Here is a 20149-nt window from a genome sequence, read left to right on the forward strand (position 1 = left end):
ACAAAGCTAAATGAAGGGTCAGTAATGTTATAATTCAGCTGGTGACATGCTTTGTATATTAACTCAACATTAGTATTTTGCAGTTTGTTTCAGGTGAAGCACAACAACACTGCACAAATGAAATCAGGATTTTCACAATAGCTAAATGCCAGATATGTGCTCAGAAAACATTTGCCTTTTATGCAAATTATCATCTCTATTGTTCCCTCAATGTCACCTTCCTTATTTTGCAGTTGCTACATTCACTACATTCACACATTACATTGGCCATAAAAACTGGTTATTTATTTGTTAAAAACTGGTATTTTGCACATTGTTCCAAAAGGTGAGACACTATAAAAAGGTTAAAGGGATAGTTCACCCAAAAATGAAATTTCTTTCATTAATTACTCACAATCATGTTGTTCCAAACTCGCAAGACCTTCGTTTGTCTTCAGAAGACAAAGAAAGATTTTTTTGATGAAATCCGAGAGCTTTCTGACCCTTCATTGACAGCAAGGGTCCTACCATGTTCCAGGTCTAGAAAGTTATCAAGAACTTAACAACAAAATAGTCCATGTGACAGTGGTTCAACCGTAATGTTATGAAGCTACGAGAATACTTTTTGTTGCGCATAAAAGCTAAAATAACAACTTTATTGAACAATGTTGATGTTCTTGGTACCTTTCTGGCCCTTAAATATGTCAGTTGTGTTGCTGTCTATGCATAAAGCTGTCATAAAGCTTTCAGATTTCATCAAAAAATTTTATAATTTTTGTTCCGAAGGTGAACGAAGGTCTTACAGGTTTGGAACAACATGTGGGTGAGTAATTAATGGCAGAATTTTCATTTTTGGGTGAACTAACCTATTAAAATCACCATAATTTATTTTATACAATTAATATGCTATATTCCAAATCTATTTTTGTTTTCCATAGGATAAAATTGCAACAAACAAGTTGAACTTTTCTCATAAATAAATGTTTTATTTTTTTAGAAATGACTGAGTTAGGAGGCAGATGGGGACAGTTCAGATTTATTATAATGACATGCATCACCTGAATTAGTGCACTCAGATGAATCAGTGATCATCACTTTTTCATTTTTCAGAGTATGTGGTGTGAATATGTGTAGTTGGGTATGCAAAGAGTTTTTAATGAAGCAGGTTCAAGGTTAAAAATTAGATAACACTGGTGAATGTGGCACTCATGGGAAATCAGTATTCCAGTTTTCAAGTCCTGATATGTGGCATAATAACTAGATCCTTGAGACTTCTATTTTAATTACGCCTTTCCAGTGTGAACCCATGTTGCTTGCTACCAAAATAATACTGAAAGTGAGAAGCGATAATAATGAGTCATTAGCTTGTCATTTCAGCTTTTTATTGAACTGAACTAACGTGTGGCGTTTTATCACTGCGGCAGTCACCGTGCTTTTCAAACTCATCAGTGTCTTCAGTTTTGTTACTTACAAAGATTAAATATCTCATTTCAAATGGGATTCTAAGCAACATCAGATCCAAATTTAGCATTGTTTAATTGAACTGACATTTAGCCAACTGAAGCCAAGATACATGCAGCACTGGTCAGAGTTAATTACATAGGAGTTATGAAAATAGTGTGTGAAATATAATATCGCCCCATTAGAGCAGCTTCACTGAGAGGTTGTTGGTTCTTGTTTGAGTGCTGTATCTTTACACTTTGACTGTCTTTATCAGCTATGGATTATATCCACACATGCAGTGCCAAAAGACAGAGATTTATTCACTGCAGTTGAACTTTATTCCCAGCTGTCTGTCTTTATTTCTGTCCTGCTGACAGGCATCTTATATCAAGTTCAACCAAGCATTTAGAAGAACATTTTTATTTCAGATATATTGCGATTACTTTAGTTTTATCTCTCTGTTTTTTGTTTTTTTTAATCATGAGATTATGATCCCTTTTCACTTGTGAATCATCACTGAGATATGACATCACCTTTAAAACACCAAGCTTGGTGACATTTTCAGTGCTGCAACACATTTCACCTAAAGTCACACCCTATTTTCTGCACGTACTGAATGCTCTTCTCTCACCTTATCAACGCCTTGTGCTGCCTGTGGCTGTTTTGACCATGTTGTCATAAGATGATGATCTTTTATTGTTTTGTCTTAGTTTTGTCATCCCTGCTGTTGTTAGCTGAGTATATAATGGTTTTGTCCCTCTGCTTAAAGCATCAAGCAGGGTTTGGATAAATTAGTTGCATGTATTTTACTGGCCCTGTAACCTGAGCAGAGCGCTGCAGACGTCTGCCGTTCTGCTCCATTAGGAACCTGTCTAAACACATTAAGTCTCGGTGTTGAGTTCTCCTTCTAGTCCATTTAGGCAGGACCTGCATCACAAAATTGTTCTGTAATAATGGAACCAGTGTCCTGATAACAGCTATGCTGTGTTGTTTATGGGACACATCGTCAGTCACTCTGAAACTCTACACTTTTCTTTCTCTCCACCTGTCTATGTGTCTATCTGTATCTGAAAAATCTTAATTATTTTACCAAAATAAGAGGGATCATACAAAACGCATGTTTTTTTTAAATTAGTACTGACCTGAATAATATATTTCACATAAAAGATGTTTACATATAGTCCACAAGAGAAAATAGTTGAATTTATAAAAATTACCCTGTTCACTTGATTTTTAATACTGTGTTGATACCTGAATGATCCACAGCTGTGTTTTTTTTGTTTAGTGATAGTTGTTCATGAGTTCCTTGTTTGTCTTGAAGTTAAACTGCCCACTGTTCTTCAGAAAAATCCATTAGGTCCCACAAATTCTTTGGTTTTTCATCACTTTTGTGTATTTGAACCTGTCAGGAAAAAGAGTCCAGATTCAATAGCGAAACGCAATAATAACAGTTTATTTAAAGCAGACAGGGAAATGGTGATAGAAGGTCAGAAAGCTGGTCGAGCCGTTGATGGAGAAAGCCGGTAGCGCAGGAACCAGTAGACAACCGAGTGCAGATAGCCAGGTAGCAGGAAGGACGAGGGACCATAAAGCCGGAATCCAGATGAGGCAAACACGGAGGGGAGAAACACAAGAGACAGCCACGGCGAGCAACAACACCAAACAATCTGACAACAGAGAACAAACAGAGCCGATCTTAAATAGCAGTGCTGATGAGCCACAGCTGAACCTGATCAGCTCATCAGCGACAGCCAGCCACACCCACGCTCACACACACACACACACACACACACACACACCAACAAACAAGCACACTCCCAACACACACACACACACACGCAAAAATGAGTGAGTGAACCCATAAACCGTGACAGAACCCTTTCCAACAATGACTGTTTGATTTTGAGATCCATCTTTTCACACTGAGGACAACTGAGGGACTCATATGCAACTATTACAGAAGGTATAAATGCTCACTGATGCTTCAGAAGGAAACATGATTCATTAAGAATTAAAATATCAGGGTAAATGTAACTTATTTTGTTTTCTGGGAAACATGCAACTATCTGTAGTTTCTGAAGGGCAGTACTAAACTATATATTTTTTTTTTTATAAAAAAAATGATATTTAGGCAAAATAAGAAAAATGTACATCCTCATTGTGTTCAAAAGTTTATACCCCTGGCTCTTAATGCTTCATTTTTCCTTCTGGAGAATCAGTGAGTGTTTGAACCTTCTGTAATAGTTGCATATGAGTCCCTCAGTTGTCCTCAGTGTGAAAACACAAAAATGCTGAAAAAGCAAAAAAAGGCCTTTTCTGCAGGCAGTTTAACTTTTCAGGACAAACAAGGGACTCATGAACAACTATCACCTAAAAACAAACAAACAAACAAACAAACTAAAAAAACAGCTGTGTATCATTCAGGTAACAACACAGTATTAAAAATCAAGTGTATGCAGTTTTGTCATTTTTATAAATTAAACTATTATTTTCCCTTGTAGACTATGTATGTATATAAACATATTTTGTGTGAAATATCTTATTCAGGTCAGTACTAAATAAAAAATAACATGCATTTTGTATGGTCCCTCTTATTTTGGTAAAATAATTAACATTTTGCAGATTCTGCAAGGTGTGTGTAAACTTTTGACCTCAGCTGTTTTGACCTCAGCTTTCTTTCTTTCTTTCTTTCTTTCTTTCTTTCTTTCTTTCTTTCTTTCTTTCTTTCTTTCTTTCTTTCTTTCTTTCTTTCTTTCTTTCTTTTCTGAAATATAATTTGTCTGCTGAGTTTATTTACAAAAATTGCAATACATCTTTTTTCTTCATTTATTTCAAAATATATAACATCTACATTTTAATCTATATTGTCGTCTTTTTTATTGCAATTTCCTTCCTTCCTTTCTTCCATGGCCATAGCCAGCTATGAGGTCATTAAGGTCCGGAACTCTGTAAATTTTGTTCACAAGTAAAATTTGTTGTCTGAATGACTAATCTGCGGTTTTAAACACCTATATGAGTGTCTGCATGTATAATTAAGTTAACGTTTAGTGTCCGTGGTGTGAAAATGATTACTGCGAGATGCTGGCAGAGTGAAGGAGGCCTGTGAGAGTTGTTAGTGAGTGTGCGGGTGCAGTCTCCACTGTGTTGCCAGATCAAGCTATTATAAATGTTTTTGGACTTGTCTTTTCCACTTAAGAAAGTTAATAAAGTGGGAAGTTGCAGTTAGCAAAAGGGTTAGCAATATCTTTATCTTATCTTATTCACAAAAGGTTTGAACAAAATTTGGTACATTTTTTTTAAAAAATTTTTTTGGTGTTTATTTGCTTTCATAGCAATATCTGGCAACACTGCATCACAGGCACTTAAACTGACAGCAATCACAAAAGCCCACAGATAGGTTATTGCTGACAGGATAACACAATCGGTTAGGGAAATGCAAATGCAAATGCAAAAAACAAACAAACAAAAAAAAAAACATGATTTTGTCTGTCAGAAACGTTGTTAATCCTATCAATAACAGTAGCATTTAACACTACACAGATCTGTAGAACAAGCAGGTTACAGAATTAAATTAAATATGCAAACACTAGCCATGAAGAAGTCTATGCTATTTCATTCAATATACTAGTTACTTTTTCACAAAGCCATGCTAAAGCGTTCATAAGAGAACTAGATAACGGTATCATCTACATAGAAACGGTTTGATTTCATGACGAAAACGTATAGGCTTACCTGTGGAAACTTTATCACAAGTCACAAAATACATACCAATAAGTACATATCGCTGCAGTTTCCAACAGAAATGAACACTAGAGGCGGTAAAACAGTGAACTCTTGTAATCATTTTCATAAACAGTTATAATCACAGCTCCATGTTTCGCTTTCTGGATGGAACAAGCTTGCTCAGTAGCTCAGCCGGCATGGCTGTCAAAAACATGGCTCATGATGTAGGAGCTGAAAGATGAGAAATCGAAAAACAAGCTAAAACGGCATAATTGCGAATGCATTTACATCACATTCGCTTTTGTTCATACTATCCAGTAGGTATAGGTGTAGTGCAGATGGTACATTATTTTAAAACGTCACAGAGCATTAGAGTTTCCGCTACTCAACGAAAATTTCCAATCAGAACTGCTGTGACGTACAAAACCAACATCAAAACCAACTGGTTATAACCATGCTTTCTTCTTTCATTTCTTCCCTCCCTCCCTCCCTCCCTCCCTTCCTTCCTTCCTTCCTTCCTTCCTTTCTGAAATATAATTTATCTACTGAGTTTTTTTTTTTTTTTTTTTTACAAAAATTGCAATTTCCTTCCTTCCCTCTTTCAATCCCTAGTAATGCCTCAAGATGTTTGCTGATGGAATGCAGTGTGTGGAGGTCTGTTTGGTAAATATGAAAAATATCTTAGCTTTCAAATTAATTTCTGTGCCTGCTCTTATGGTTTTTTTTTAGAGTTCAGAGTTATTGCACTACAGCAGTGACTGGTATTCATAATCTTGCAATGTAAGCCCTCAAAAACAGAATACATTGAAAAAATATGCTAATGCTATTTATATATAAGTTGAGAGAATAACTGTTTATCCACCAACAATGTTCCTGCTATTGTCAGCATTCAGTGGCATCAGCCAGTGCATATATTCCAGCCTTATGTTCTTCATGTCTGTATTCTCACTGTCTTGTTCAAAGGTAGTGAAAATCACGTTGTGCACTGCTGCTGTCCATGGTCCTGAATCCCTTCTGGCTATTACAGTTGAGAAAGCCTGGATTGAGCTTGAATGATGTTGTTTCTGAGTTATGCTGCACATAAATTGAATGCGGCTGAAAAAAGTCAAGTTCAAGAACAATTTCAGTCCTGAGTGCGAATTATAAAAAAAAATCAGTGGTTAAATATAACTGGATATGTCATGTAGGAATGCATGAAAGGACACCATATTTAACACTAGGACATTACAGTCTATTTCACCTGAACTCCTGTCCTGCTCTTGTTAAAATATGGACAGGAACAGCTGCTGCTCTGGTAGCTTGTTGTCAGATCCTCAGACATGTGTTCATGTACAGCACACAGACACGCGCTGAGCAGGTGTTCCTAAAGCATGTCAGCTCATCAGGTCAGCTTTCAACCTGTGCCTCAGTCTGCAGACAACCGTATTGTAGAGGAAAAAATAATCTTCAAGGGATAAGTTCACCCAAAAATAAAAATTCTGTCATTAATTAGTCACCCTCATGTCGTTCCAAACCTCTATAACCTTCGTTCATCTTTGGAACACAAATTAAGATATTTTTTGATGAAATCTGAGAGCTATGTATAGACAGCAATGTAATTACCACATTCAAGGGACAGAATAGTAAGGATATCATTAAAATAGTCCATCAGTGGTTTAACCGTAATGTTATGAAGCATCTCTCACCATGTGTCGAGGTACTCTTGTGAACGCATGTCGAAGACTGATGTGGAAGAGAAGAAATTGTTTTTGCACACAAAAAGTATTCTCGTAGCTTCATAAAATTACGGTTAAACCACTGATGTCACATGGACTATTTTAATAATGTCCTTACAACCTTTCAGGACCTTAAACGTGGTAGTTGTGTTGCTGTCTATGCAGAGTCAGAAAGCTCTCGGATTTCATAAAAATATCTTAAATTGTGTTTCAAAGATGAACGAAGTTCTAACGGTTTGGAACGACATGAGGGTGAGTAATTAATGACAAAAAAGAGCCAATGGTCAATTAGTAAATTAATAGCATCACTGCAGCTGGCATTAGAAGCTCTAGTTGCCATAGAAACCTAGAGACGTGCGCTTAGATATTCACATACACATTGGTTGGACCAATCTGAAATATAAGCTTTTTTAACATTATTTGAGCATAAGAAACAATGTTTATGTCAGATTTTGTTGCTGATTTAAAACAGTTACATGTGATTTTTTTGAGATTTCAGGATTTTTCCATTGAAGTAAACAGGACTTTTTCTTGCAAGCCTGAAATAATTGCCGTGAGGTTTGGCAAATATGGCCGCAGAGTGAACCGACTTTCCTTAAAAGGGACTTTGGCTTGACACAGCAACATTGGCTTAACCAATGACATGAGTTTGGAGGTGGGATTATGTGTTTGTTTGACCAATCGCAGAAAGGGGGAGTGTTTAAAACATCTGTTTGAATACAAGCGCTGCTTTTGCATTGTTCCATTTAGTGACGTTATTTGGTTCAGATATACACAGTTTAGCTTTAAGCATAATTGTATGTGAGAGTCCTAAAAACCCTTTAAATTCACCATGAAGAATTTCAAGTCAAAATATTTAAGTCTATTTAGTTTTAAATAGAAGATGTTTTATTTTTAAGGTGATTAAATATTTATCTAATGATATAATTATAGTTTCCACTGTGCCACAGTCTAACAGACTTTTCTAAAATACACCAGAGAGGCTTTTGAGTAATACAAAGTCATTATACCAACAAAGCAGGGTTTTTTTATTTAGGTCTTTTCTGGTTAAACTTTAAACAGGCTGAAGCTTTAAACAGAAACCTTTAAAGGAGACATCAGATGCCCATTTTCCACAAGTTGGTATGATTCTTTAAGGTCTTTATGAAATGTCAGCAAAATACTTTAAAATTCCTTAATGGTCGTGTAAAACAACACCCTTTTTACCTTGTCAAAAACAGCTCTGTTCACAGCAACCTGTTTCAGTGCATGCCTCTTTAAATGATAATGAGCTACTGGTCACTCTGCCCTTTTCTTCCATTTGTTGTGTATTCTGTGACGCATTACCATCAAAAACAACTAATCCACTGCTTCTGCAGTGGCTTTGATGTCGAGAGAAAACGAAGACTCTTATGTTCACTTTAACCTCCAACTACAATTGCTTACAAGACATTGCTGTTGCTACAGCTGCTTGAGCGTGGAGAAAAAAGCAGATGGCGTACAACTGGCTGAGGGCAGGAATATGCTAATACGGTGGTTGTGGGCAGAGCCTGATCAGTATGACGTCATACTGCTCAGAAAATTAAAACTGTTTAGGTTTTTTGGGCTTAAAAAAAGGAGTGAATGGATTTTCATCATTGCAGGGTGGTTGTGTCCACACACTGCTAAAACACATTTATATGCAAACACCATGTAAAAGTGAATTTTGCATCCTGTCCCCTTTAATTTAAAAGAGTGTATCTGTTGCCACCCAAAAAACTCAGCACCCATTAAATTAATTTAATAAGTTTTATTTTATTCCAGCCACACGCAATAAAATCATAGGGTTCTGCTGTCAAGTATTTGTTAAAAGTAAACAGTTGTAATTTTTGTAATTTTTTTCTCGCTTTCTTTTTTCTAGAAAAATTGTAAATCTGATTTTATATAATTAACGTTTACTGCGTGTACTGAGTGTCATTAGTTTTTCTTTCCAGTCCCTCAAAATTTATTCAGTTATTCAGTCAGCCGAGCACCACTGGGGTGTTTACGTGAGCGTGAGCACTGACTGGGGATCAGATGCGTCTGTGGGCACACCAATCCTGTCACATGCTTCTTCACACACACACACACACACACACACACACAGTTGGGTTTACATGTTTTATGGGGACATTCCATAGGCGTAATGGTTTTTATACTGTACAAACCGTACTTTCTATGGCCCTACACCTACCCTACACCTAAACCTAGCCCTCACAGGAGACTGTGCATACTTTTACTTCATCAAAAAAACTCATTGTGCATGATTTATAAGCCTGTTTCCTCATGGGGACCTGAGAAATGTCCCCACAAGGTCAAAATCTACTGGTATTCCTATCCTTGTGGGGACATTTGGTACCCACAACGTGATGAATACCAGGTACACACACACACACACACACACACACACACAGACAGAGACCGCATTAAATTTAAATGCCTTGAAACACGCATGCAAACCATAAAACTTCCTTATAGAAACACTGTCAATCTGGCATGTCCTGAAGCCTGTATCAGTATATATTTGATAGCATTCTGCAGCAGAAAGCAGGTGCAGATCTCTTCCTGTTAACAGCAAAATGGTAGCCAAGCAAATCTGCTCGACCGGCCATATTGGCGGGGAGTCTCTGGTCTCAAGGGGCTCCTGGAAGCCGAGCTCAGACGTGAGCTGCATGTGCTGTGAGTGTGACCTCAATAAATCAACCTAGATTAGGTCTCTGGAACCTGGATGCAGTATCACTGAGATTCTGAGGGCAAGGCGGAGGCGGGTCAGACGTGTGGCTGGTCCCACAAGAGGGAATACCTGGAATCTGTAAATAATTCTGCATAGAAAGGGAATTCTTTCTTGATATTTGTCATGAAGGAGATGTATCTCCCAACTTGTGAAATGCATTTTCTGGGCAAATGTCACATTTTGTACTATTGCATGAAATGTAATATTTCCTTCAAATGTATCAATATAGATTTTGTTTGATTGTTGTCACAGTTCTCTAGAACATCTCCACATTATGACAGAATAATTTATAATATATCCTAATAGTCATAATCTAATATTTGTTTGCTACAGGCTTTCAAAGTCCTTTGAGATTATACACAAAATCTCTTTTTAGCTATCAAATTTTATTTTGGATGTGATTAATTACAATTAATAATTTGACAGCACTAAAATTTACTCAATATAGCCATTGAAAATAAAAAATAAATAAATAAAAATGTATATAATAATAATAATAATACCAATAATAATAATAATAATAATAATAATAATACCAATAATAATAATAATAATAATAATAATAATAATAATAATAATAATAATACATTATTTTACTCAATATATCCATTGGAAATAAATAAATAAATAAATCTGTATACAATAATAATATTAATAATAGTAATAATAATTTACTCAATATAGCAATTGTAAATAAATAAAATTGTATATAATAATAATAATAATAATAATAATAATAATACATAATTCTACTCAATATAAAAATTGGAAATAATTAAATAAATAATAATAGTAATAATAATGTTACTCAATATAGACATTGGAAATAAATAAATAATATTTTAAATAGTACTACTAATAATTTATAACAATAATAATAATAATAATAATAATAATAATAAATAACTGTACACAATATAGCAATTGTAAATAAATAAATAAATACATAATATTTTACATAATAATTATAATAATTAAATATTATTATTATTTGACCTAATATATCAATTGTAAATAAATGAATAATATTTTATATAAATATATAGTAACAATAATAATAATTTAAAATCATAAATAATTTTACTCAATATATCTACTGTAAATTAATGATAATAATAATAATTTTACTAAATATAGTCATTTGAAATAAATAAATAAATAAAATTTTATATAATAATAATAATAATAATAATTTTACTCAATATAGCCATTGTAAATAATAATAATAATACATTATTTGACTCAATATAGCCACTTTAAATAAATAAATAAATAAATAAATAATTTATATTTTATATAATAATAATGATTTAAAATAATAAATATTACTCTATATCTACTATAAATAATAATCATAATAAATAAATAACTTTACTCAATAAATAAATAAATAATAGTTTGTATAAATATAACAACAACAACAATAATAATAATAATAATAATAATAATAATAATAATTATTATTATTATTCTCAATATAGTCATAATAAATAAATTACATTGATTAATTAATTACTTACTTCATTTATTTATTTGCATAATTTAATGCCTTAAAGTAAACCATAAGTACCATACAAAATACAAACTTTGAAAACTAAAGCATTTTGGTTTATAGTCTTAAAAAATTAAGACAAATACACTTAGACTTTTTGCACATTTCTTATGCTAAACGCTTTAGAAATGTATGGAAGTATATTGTGTGCCACTGTGTGCAAGGCAGTGTGTAAATTCTTGTGTGGATAAACACATCAGTTTTAAAGTCACCCTTTTTCACAGCACACAGCTGAACACTAATCTAAAAAACACAGTCAAGTTACTGGGGCAATGAGTCACTGATATACTGCTTCACTATTCAGTCTGTTTATTTGCCCTTTGACTGAAGCTCTTAGCAGTACAGAGATTCTACTGAAGTTCAGTAATGGTGTGAATTACAGCTTATTTTATGAATGTGCAAGGTTCCCCCCTGATTTTTTTCTTTTCAAGACTGTGGAGGTCTGTGGTTCGTCGGTTTCTATTTTTGTTTCAGGTGAGAATGAGTTTCTGGAAACCAGGCTATGTGAAACATCATTTAAAAAAAGTTGTTAGACCCTTAAGGCACACTTTTAAACTTCTTTATTCAATGCTAGTCTTACCCGCAGAGCATATGGCTTCAACTTCCTTGCAAGACTTGCACTGTTTGATGATCATATTTCACATGAAGCCTAAACTCCACCGTTTCTCCAATGAATTCTCTAAATTTAATGTCAGCACTGGTGAGCTGCACTGAGCATCAGGAGTGCAGTAAACTCCACTCTGCATGTGGCAAATGGCCCAGTGCTGTAGGTTGTGAATTATTAAAGACAACATATTGCAGCAGAGCTGAGGAAGAGCATTGTTGTGATAGCCAGCGTCCCCTAACGTGGCTGCTACATGAGGTCGAGGAATTTGCATTCATTTGCATTGGAATTGCCGATTAAGTCCTTTGCATGTACACAGACTCTCTTATGAGGTAAATGTTGATTATTCACAAACTGTATGTGGGATGACTTAGTCACTATCCTGACACTAAGATATTAAGAGCATGTTATGTATTGATATTCACTTAAGCCTATTGACTCTTTTAAAGTGATGCTTTCTGTGGCACTCCTAAAATTGATTTCAAAAAGATTACAGTAGAATTAGCGAGACACTGACTATTGATTCGCCCAGTCGGTTATAAATAAACTGGATTTCCACTGCAGAAAGTGGATGGAAGATTCTTCCTTTCATAAAAACAAATTAGCTGCACTGCACCACAAATAAAGCATTAAAATGGGAATCCTGGGACTGCCGGTGACATCTCAAGACATAGCCTTAAATAAACAATGAAGCTTTGACGTATATTTGTGACAGTTCAAAGCTTTTAAAGAGTTCTTCCTTTAGAAATCTGATCAACAGGAAGCAGCAAATTCCACTTTCTTATTTCACTGACGTCTCTGTCCTCCTTTGAAATTCATAGCACACACATTCTTACAAGAGGACGACATCCTCAGTCAGCTCGACTCCTCCGAGATGGGGATTAGCGTGATGAAAAGCAGGAGCGGTGGTCATTATCGGCCCAAAGCTCTCAGAAAGGGGTTCTCCCACCATTTCTCATTCATTAGAAAAAGGAATTTAAAATGTCATTGTCATTTTGTTGAGTTAAAACAGTATGCGGGTGCTTCGGAGCAATAGAAATGCTATTTTAATTGCTTATTGACCAATGTAGGATTATTGTTTTTAACAAGATAACCAAAAGAAAAAAAATAACCAAAGAAGTAGTCATTCCAAAAAATGAAATAATCTATGAAACACAAATTAAGTGACCTTTTGAAATTTTCTGTGCAATTACAATTAATAGATACATTTAACGGTGGCTTTAGTGCCACAAAAACACAAAAGCGCCACAAAAATATTATATGATCATATAAGTGTTGTCCATACAATTCAGGCACTATAGGGCAAGATTTACTAAACAGGGCAAATTAGCATTAGAGCGCAAATGCATAAAAGTGCCAATGGGAGGGTAAAATTCTGTGTGTGATTTAAAGGAAAACTACAAATGCATAAATCCTGACAGTACTATTTCAACGGCAAAAGGCTGTTAGTAAATCTGGCCCCAAGTCTTTTTAAAGTCATTTGACAGGTTTGTGCAATGAACAGACTGTAATTTAAATCATAATTCACATCTTAACTGCTTTAACATGATCACTGATTCAATGAGTTCAGCTCAATTTAATTAGTGGAATTAGATTTGTTGATTCATTGAAAATGTAAAAAAAGACTCATTCATAAGAATGATGTAAAAAAACCTTCAAAGCACAGTGTGGTGGCTTTAGTTACAGCCAAGTTAGAGACAATTTCAGGAACATTTCAGATGCATGTAGAAAGGTATAAAGCACCGAACACACAGAAGTCACATTCAAAACAAGCAGCTTTCTGATGGTCAGCAGGGCGAATTTGTGTAACCAACTTGAACCTGTTGTGAAAGCTGTGTGGGGAAATCATTCGCCCTCAGGTGAAATTCCTATTGACAATTCTCAAAGACCCATCTATTACTGACCTGTTACTGTTGCTACGTCCAACAAGCACTGTCACGATAAATCGCTTTGTGGATTGATTCTGTGACTTTCCGAATGCATCGTGATTCTTTCTTGAATTGATTCTGAGCCCTTAGTTTTCAAGAGAAGAGAGCCTAGTTTTCCCCCTTTTGGAACCTTTATTTTAAAGAGTGGAGATGGCACTGCATGCTTTAGAAACAGCCGTACTCTGCTTGCGTCCAGTTTCTTACACACACACATCACCTGAACTTAAAAAAATCATTCATAAATTTCGAAAAGGTACATTTAACCACTTAAATTACGCAGTTGAACACACACACTCTTCGTGAGCTGCTTCGTGTGCAGTTAAAAACTAGCCTAGAGCACGGCTTTTAAAAACTAAGCTCAGAATAGATTCCAGAGATTGATTTATCAGGACACCCCTACTTTCACGCCACACATTCTCATTCTCACGCAGTGATAAAATACATCGCAGAATAAAGAGAAAACTGACAATGCGCTGACAGAAAAGACAAAACAGGTTACTTTTGGTATGATACAAAATCTCAGCTTTCGAATATTATCATTTTGTAAGAAATTAAAATAATACCATTTTGTGGCTCTCTAACGTGTAACAGATCGCTGCAGCACATCAGTTCAAGCGGCATGTGAACCGATCATCTCTTCTTCTTTACTAGTTATAGCACAAAATAAACATGAATGAACATCAGAAGTTACCTTGTTTCAACTGCGGAAAGACGTCATTACACACCATTTTTCAAGTTCAAGTCCACCAATGTCAATCTACTCTCCTGTCTGGTTCGTTTGTCTGACAAAATGGCAGATTCGGCATTATGATTGGACAGATCGCCTGTCGATCAAACTCCCTGCAAAGGGTCAATTGCATTGATTCGCAATGAAATGATCCCACCCATGAAAATTCGGAAAACAATGCTAACTGTGATCCCACCTTTTTAAATAAATCCTGTCATCGTGTTACTTAAGCTGCTGTAGAAGCCTGAGATTTGTCCTTAGGACTGCACTTGCGTTTTGACTAGACCCACCTTTATGTTGTTTGGGCATTTGAAATATTTATGAGACATTTTGTTGCTGTTTTGCATGTTTTGGAAATTTCACTATTTTCCCATTCAATAACATAAGAGTTGATGTTGCCTGAAATAGCTGCCCAGAGACATTGTAAATACAGCCGTGAAGTGAACTGAGATTTCTTATAAGGGACTTTGGACCACACACTTGAGACTAGGAGAGACTGAAAGTGAAATAGTGACTAAGTGCGAATCAGACAAGCCAGCCATCTCCCTCTCTCTCTCCTCTACTTCTTCCTCTACAGCTTTTCTCCTGTTAATAGGTGTCTTGTGTCTTGTTAGCAAAACCCCCAACCGGGAGTTTTCGTTTTGTGTTCTGACTCGGAAACTTGAAGTATGCAGAAATTTCCCCAATTCAAAACCTGCTGGTTGTCAAACGATCTGGACCAGCCTACACTTCCCACCTCCAGTTTCCACCTGAGCCTTTATAAGATACGGTAAACAAATCAAATATGTTGACACCTGAACAACACAGTTATATGAGCTTATTGAACATTCCAAAACCATATTTTTACATCAGCAGAATTTTTTTTTCTTGTTAATATTAATATAGATGTAATGCAGGACTGGAGACATTCACACATATTTTGACCTACTTCCTAAGGCATGTTTCCTCTGCTATAACTACACTCACTGGGTTCTTTGATCATCACATTCCTGCCTATTTGCACATTTTTTGGGGGAAATATTTCATATGCAATAGGCCAGGAAGAATATGGATGCTATCTTTTCCAGATAGAGGATGTGCAACTAATAGTGTTTTCTCTTGCTTTTTGGCCACATTTTTATTGACTGAGAGAATGGTGGAAACACAATCTGGGCCAAGCTTGAACCCGTCAGGTCTCAACACTTGTACTGACCACAATGCCACCACTCTGACATTGTTGGATATTATATATAACAATGCAGTGACTGCATCAACATTTGTTATGGGCTCTGAAGAGACCTCAGTTGTTTTTGTCAAACATCTTTTGTTTTCCATACACAAACAAAACAGCTCCAGAGCAGGAGCGTTGTTCTGTTTCAAGGGCAGTGTGGGATATCATGCAGTGTGCATCCCCTCTGTTGCTATGACACGTGGTGGTCGAGTCTGTCTTTAAAGTTGGAGATCAATAGAACAGTGAGAGTTCTCCACTCTAGAGGAGGGCAGCAAATAGAGCCTCTCAAATGCAAGCTCACGCCTGGTAAAATGGAGAGCCTCATATCTCGACAGCTAGAGAGCTTTGTCAAAAAAGTCAAAACACAGTGGGTAGCCTTTTTCAATTCACATTTTAATAGATGCAGATAGAGGGGTGAGTTGACTGCGCATTCTGTTACTGATAAATGTAACATGGGATTGGACAATTGCATTTACATCTGATAACAACAGCTGACATTATACAACAGGACTCTGCTTTGAATGTTTTCTTACCAAACATCAAATCAGTTCAGAATAACAGACAAAGGGCCAGATTTACTAACAGCTTGCGCCAGCACAAACTGGCTTTTTGGCTTTTTTAGTACTGTTAGGATTTGCTAAAGACGCGCAGTAAAGAATTAGCACTGAAAAGGCGGTGACAGTTATTTTTGCGCCTGATCTTATTTAATATGCATTTGTAGGCGTTTCACTTTGAGACGTAAAATTTATGGGAGGAGAGTATTAAAATGAATGCAACATGATTTACTAACGTTTGCGCTTGTCAAATTACTGGTATTTGCACCATTATTTAACAGCCAAAAAGCATGTTTTAATGCATACGATAACTTGTTATGCGTGCGCTGCTCATTATGCGTCTGTGTTCTTTAATGTGTGCGTTGTCAGTAAATCACACACACAGAATTTTCCCCTCCCATCGGCACTTTTATAGAATTTCGCTCTAATGCTTATTTGCATTGTTCAGTAATTCTGGCACATAGTATTTCAGAAATGGCTTAATTTCCATCAGAAGCTCCTTTACGTTAGTCAGTGCTACAAAGTGCTGTACTGTGTATTATTTATTCTTTGTAATGTAATGTATAACATCTTTCTCTCTTCTTATTCTCTGTTGTTTTGTTCTTCCCCTGTAGCTGTATCCTTCATGAGACACAGTGCTTCAGCTTTTGGATTTGCCGTAAGTATAATCTTCAGTGTTAATGAATCACATTTTATTTTTATGCAAAGATGTCAGGGAAAGTGTAGATTTGTTCCTGCTTAAAGGGATAATTCAACCAAAATGAAAATTCTGTCATAAATTATTACTCACCCTCATGTCGTTCCAAACTCATAAGACCTTTGTTCATCTTCGGAACACAAATTAAGATATTTTTGAGGAAATGTGAGAGCTTTCTAAAACTCCATAGCAGGCAACGCTACTACCACGTTCAAGGCCCAGAAAGGTATAGAACATGGTTAAAATAGTCCATGTCACATCAGTGGTTCAACCATAATGGTAGCTACACGGATACTTTTTGTGCATAAAGAAAACAAAAATAAAGACTTTATTCAACAATTTCTTCTCCTCTGTGTCAGTCTTCACCCCATGTTCACGAGAGTATCACAATGAATGCGCGTGGTGCTGCTGACGCAGGAAATTGTCAAATAAAGTCATTATTTTGGTTTTCTTTATGGGCACAAAAAGTATTTTCGTAGCTTTATAAAATTGTAGCTGTACCACTAATGTCACATGGATTATTTTAACAATGTCCCTTCTGGTAGTTGCTTTGCTGTCTATGCAGGGTCAGAAAGCTCTTGGATTTCATCAAAAATATCTCAATTTGTGTTCTGAAGATGAACGAAGGTCTTACGGGTTTGGAATGACATGAGGGTAAGTAATTAATGACAGGATTTTCATTTTTTGGGTGAACTAACCCTTTAATATGAGTAAATATTATTTAAATTGTGTTTGTGTTAGGCATGATTAAAGATGGTTGCTTAAATGGATATTTTTGTGATCCAGGTTTTACTTTTGATTTATTACATTTACATCTATTACATTCTTGTGCTTAAGGCAGCTGTGTTTTATTAGACTAAATGCATCACTGGACCTGAGTTTGTGACATAGTGAGGTGATGTAATGAGCGTTATTTTAATAGCACTGATGAATCGCTGTTGTTTTTCAGTTTGACGCGACGTTAGATGTTCTTTCCTCCATTATAGTGCTGTGGCGCTATAGCAACGCTGCAGCAGTGCACTCTGCCCATAGAGAATACATGTAAGTAAACAAAAGATGAGCTGTCTGTGGTATGTAGGGCACTGCATAGTGCAAAAAACCTGCAGCAAAACACTAAAAAAGATGAATAATGCTTCCTCTGTGACCAACATGCAAAAAATACATTCAAATATATTTCAAATATAAGTCAATATTTGACAGTCAGTGCTATTCTTAGTAAAGCCAGCACATTTGAGATTGCGGTGAAGCATGGTGGAACACAAAATCGACTGGATCCTACCAACTTTCAGTGTGACATTTTTTTTTAAGTCTGAACATGTTCAATTTATCAGGTTTGTTGAGTGATCTGCCTTGTTTCTGGGTTTCACCTTGACTGTCTCAATTCGCGACACATTACATTGATAAAGGCCTGTGCTGCTGGTTTCATCCTCAGTCTGTGGGGGTTTGTGAATCTCATCTCTCTGGTCGATGTGTCAGAAAAGGAGATTTATAGTGCAATACTAGAGAAGAATTGCAGGTCTGTGTAGGTGTACTGGTGGCCGCTTGTCATACAGAGATCTGAACGTGTATTGTGGGCACTTTTCATGTTTTTCAGAGTGGATCAGGCTTCTGCAGGTTTACTATTAAAAAACAAAACATATGTAAATCAATTGAAGCCAGTGTTCCCCAGGTGCACCTTTGTGAAGCTGTCAATGTTACTGCTTCAACCTTGAATCAACATCAGCTACAAAAAATATACAAAGTATGGAAGAGGTTTAATTTATACAGTTGAGGTCAAAAGTTTACAGAATCTGAAAAATGTTAATTAGTTTACCAAAATAAGAGGAATCATAAATGCATGTTATTTTTTATTTAGTACTGACCTGAATAAGATATATCACATAAAAGATGTTTACATACAGTGCACAAGAGAAAATAATAGCTCAATTTGTAAAAATGATCCCATTCAAAAATGTACATAGGCTTGATTTTTAATACTGTGTTGTTACCTGAATGATCCACAGCTGTGTTTTTCTTTTTTTTTAGTGATAGTTGTTCATGAGTCCCTTGTTTGTCCTGAACAGTTAAACTGCTTGCTGAAAATCCTTTAGGTCCCACAAATTATTATTATTATTTTTTTTCAGCATTTTTGTGTATTTAAACCCTTGCCAACAATGACTGTATGGTTTTGAGATCCATCTTTTCACACTGAGGACAACTGAGGGACTCTTATGCAACTATTACAGAAGGTTCAAACACTCACTGATGCTTCAGAAGGAAAAACAATGCATTAAGAGCCGGGGGGTAAAAACTTTTGAAAACAATATCTTATAAACCTGAATAATATCTTATTCAAAAGATAATATCTTATTCAGGTCAGTACTAAATAATAAAGAACATGCATTTTGTATGATCCCTCTTATTTTGGTAAAGTAATTAACATTTTGCAGATTCTGTATGTAAACTTTTGGCCTTAACTGTACACTACCAACACCTTATGCTCCACAATGCTGCATTTATTTGTACAAAAATGAATTAAAACAGTAATATTGTAAATATTATTACTCTATTATTATGTTTATTTATTTATCTGTTTGCTTTTTAAATGTAATGTATTTCTGTGATGACAAAGATGCTGAATTTTCAGCAAAAACGACTCTGGTCTTCAGTGTCAAAAAGCATATTTCAGCATATGTTTTCTGCTTTTCTCCATCAACAGAGCATGTGTGATCCTGGGAGTGATTTTCATCTTGTCGTCTCTGTGTATTTTGGGGAAGGCCATCCATGATCTGGCCACCAAACTTCTTCCAGAAGTGGTGAGTTCAATGGCAGTGTGTCAAATGTATAATTTTAAGGTTAATTGTCCTTCAGTGAATGTAACAGATGTTGAGTTAAACAAGTAGATGGAATACAGTCCTCTTCACACCTTGAAAAAAAAAACACAAAATTGTTCAATTACGGACCTATTTCTTTCTCCTTTGACCCTTAAAGATGACTTTTGGTTATCTGTCAAACTCTTTTTACAGTCTAGTATTTCATCTCACAGCAGTCACAGCTAGCAGCAATGTGTTCAGTCTTTATCCATTAATTAATCCAAGACTGGACCCACCCCAAAGAGCTGCAGGATGATCATTTCAGAGGTAGTGATTAATGGTATTGCGAGTTTAATCTCTCTCTATTTTCAACTCTTTTACGCCGCTGATAAATCTCTGGGCACCGATACATCCCTACTGTGACATTACTGAACATTGTGTTTTTGTGATCCTCTACCAACAAGATGTTAACTGATATCCAGGCCTGATGATTT

General features: G+C 35.6%; 1 protein-coding gene across 1 annotated transcript in view; it reads left to right on the forward strand.

Annotated features, from left to right (window-relative positions):
• Positions 1-20149, forward strand: part of tmem163a (transmembrane protein 163a) — a 102071-nt gene that overhangs the window by 14611 nt on the left and 67311 nt on the right. Inside the window, exons 3-5 of the mRNA XM_073846318.1 lie at positions 16781-16824; positions 17813-17904; positions 19562-19658. Coding sequence (XP_073702419.1) covers positions 16781-16824; positions 17813-17904; positions 19562-19658 — 233 coding nt within the window. The remainder of the gene's footprint in view (positions 1-16780; positions 16825-17812; positions 17905-19561; positions 19659-20149) is intronic.

The sequence above is a fragment of the Garra rufa genome, chromosome 8 (assembly GCF_049309525.1).
Source record: "Garra rufa chromosome 8, GarRuf1.0, whole genome shotgun sequence".
NCBI lineage: Eukaryota > Metazoa > Chordata > Actinopteri > Cypriniformes > Cyprinidae > Garra > Garra rufa.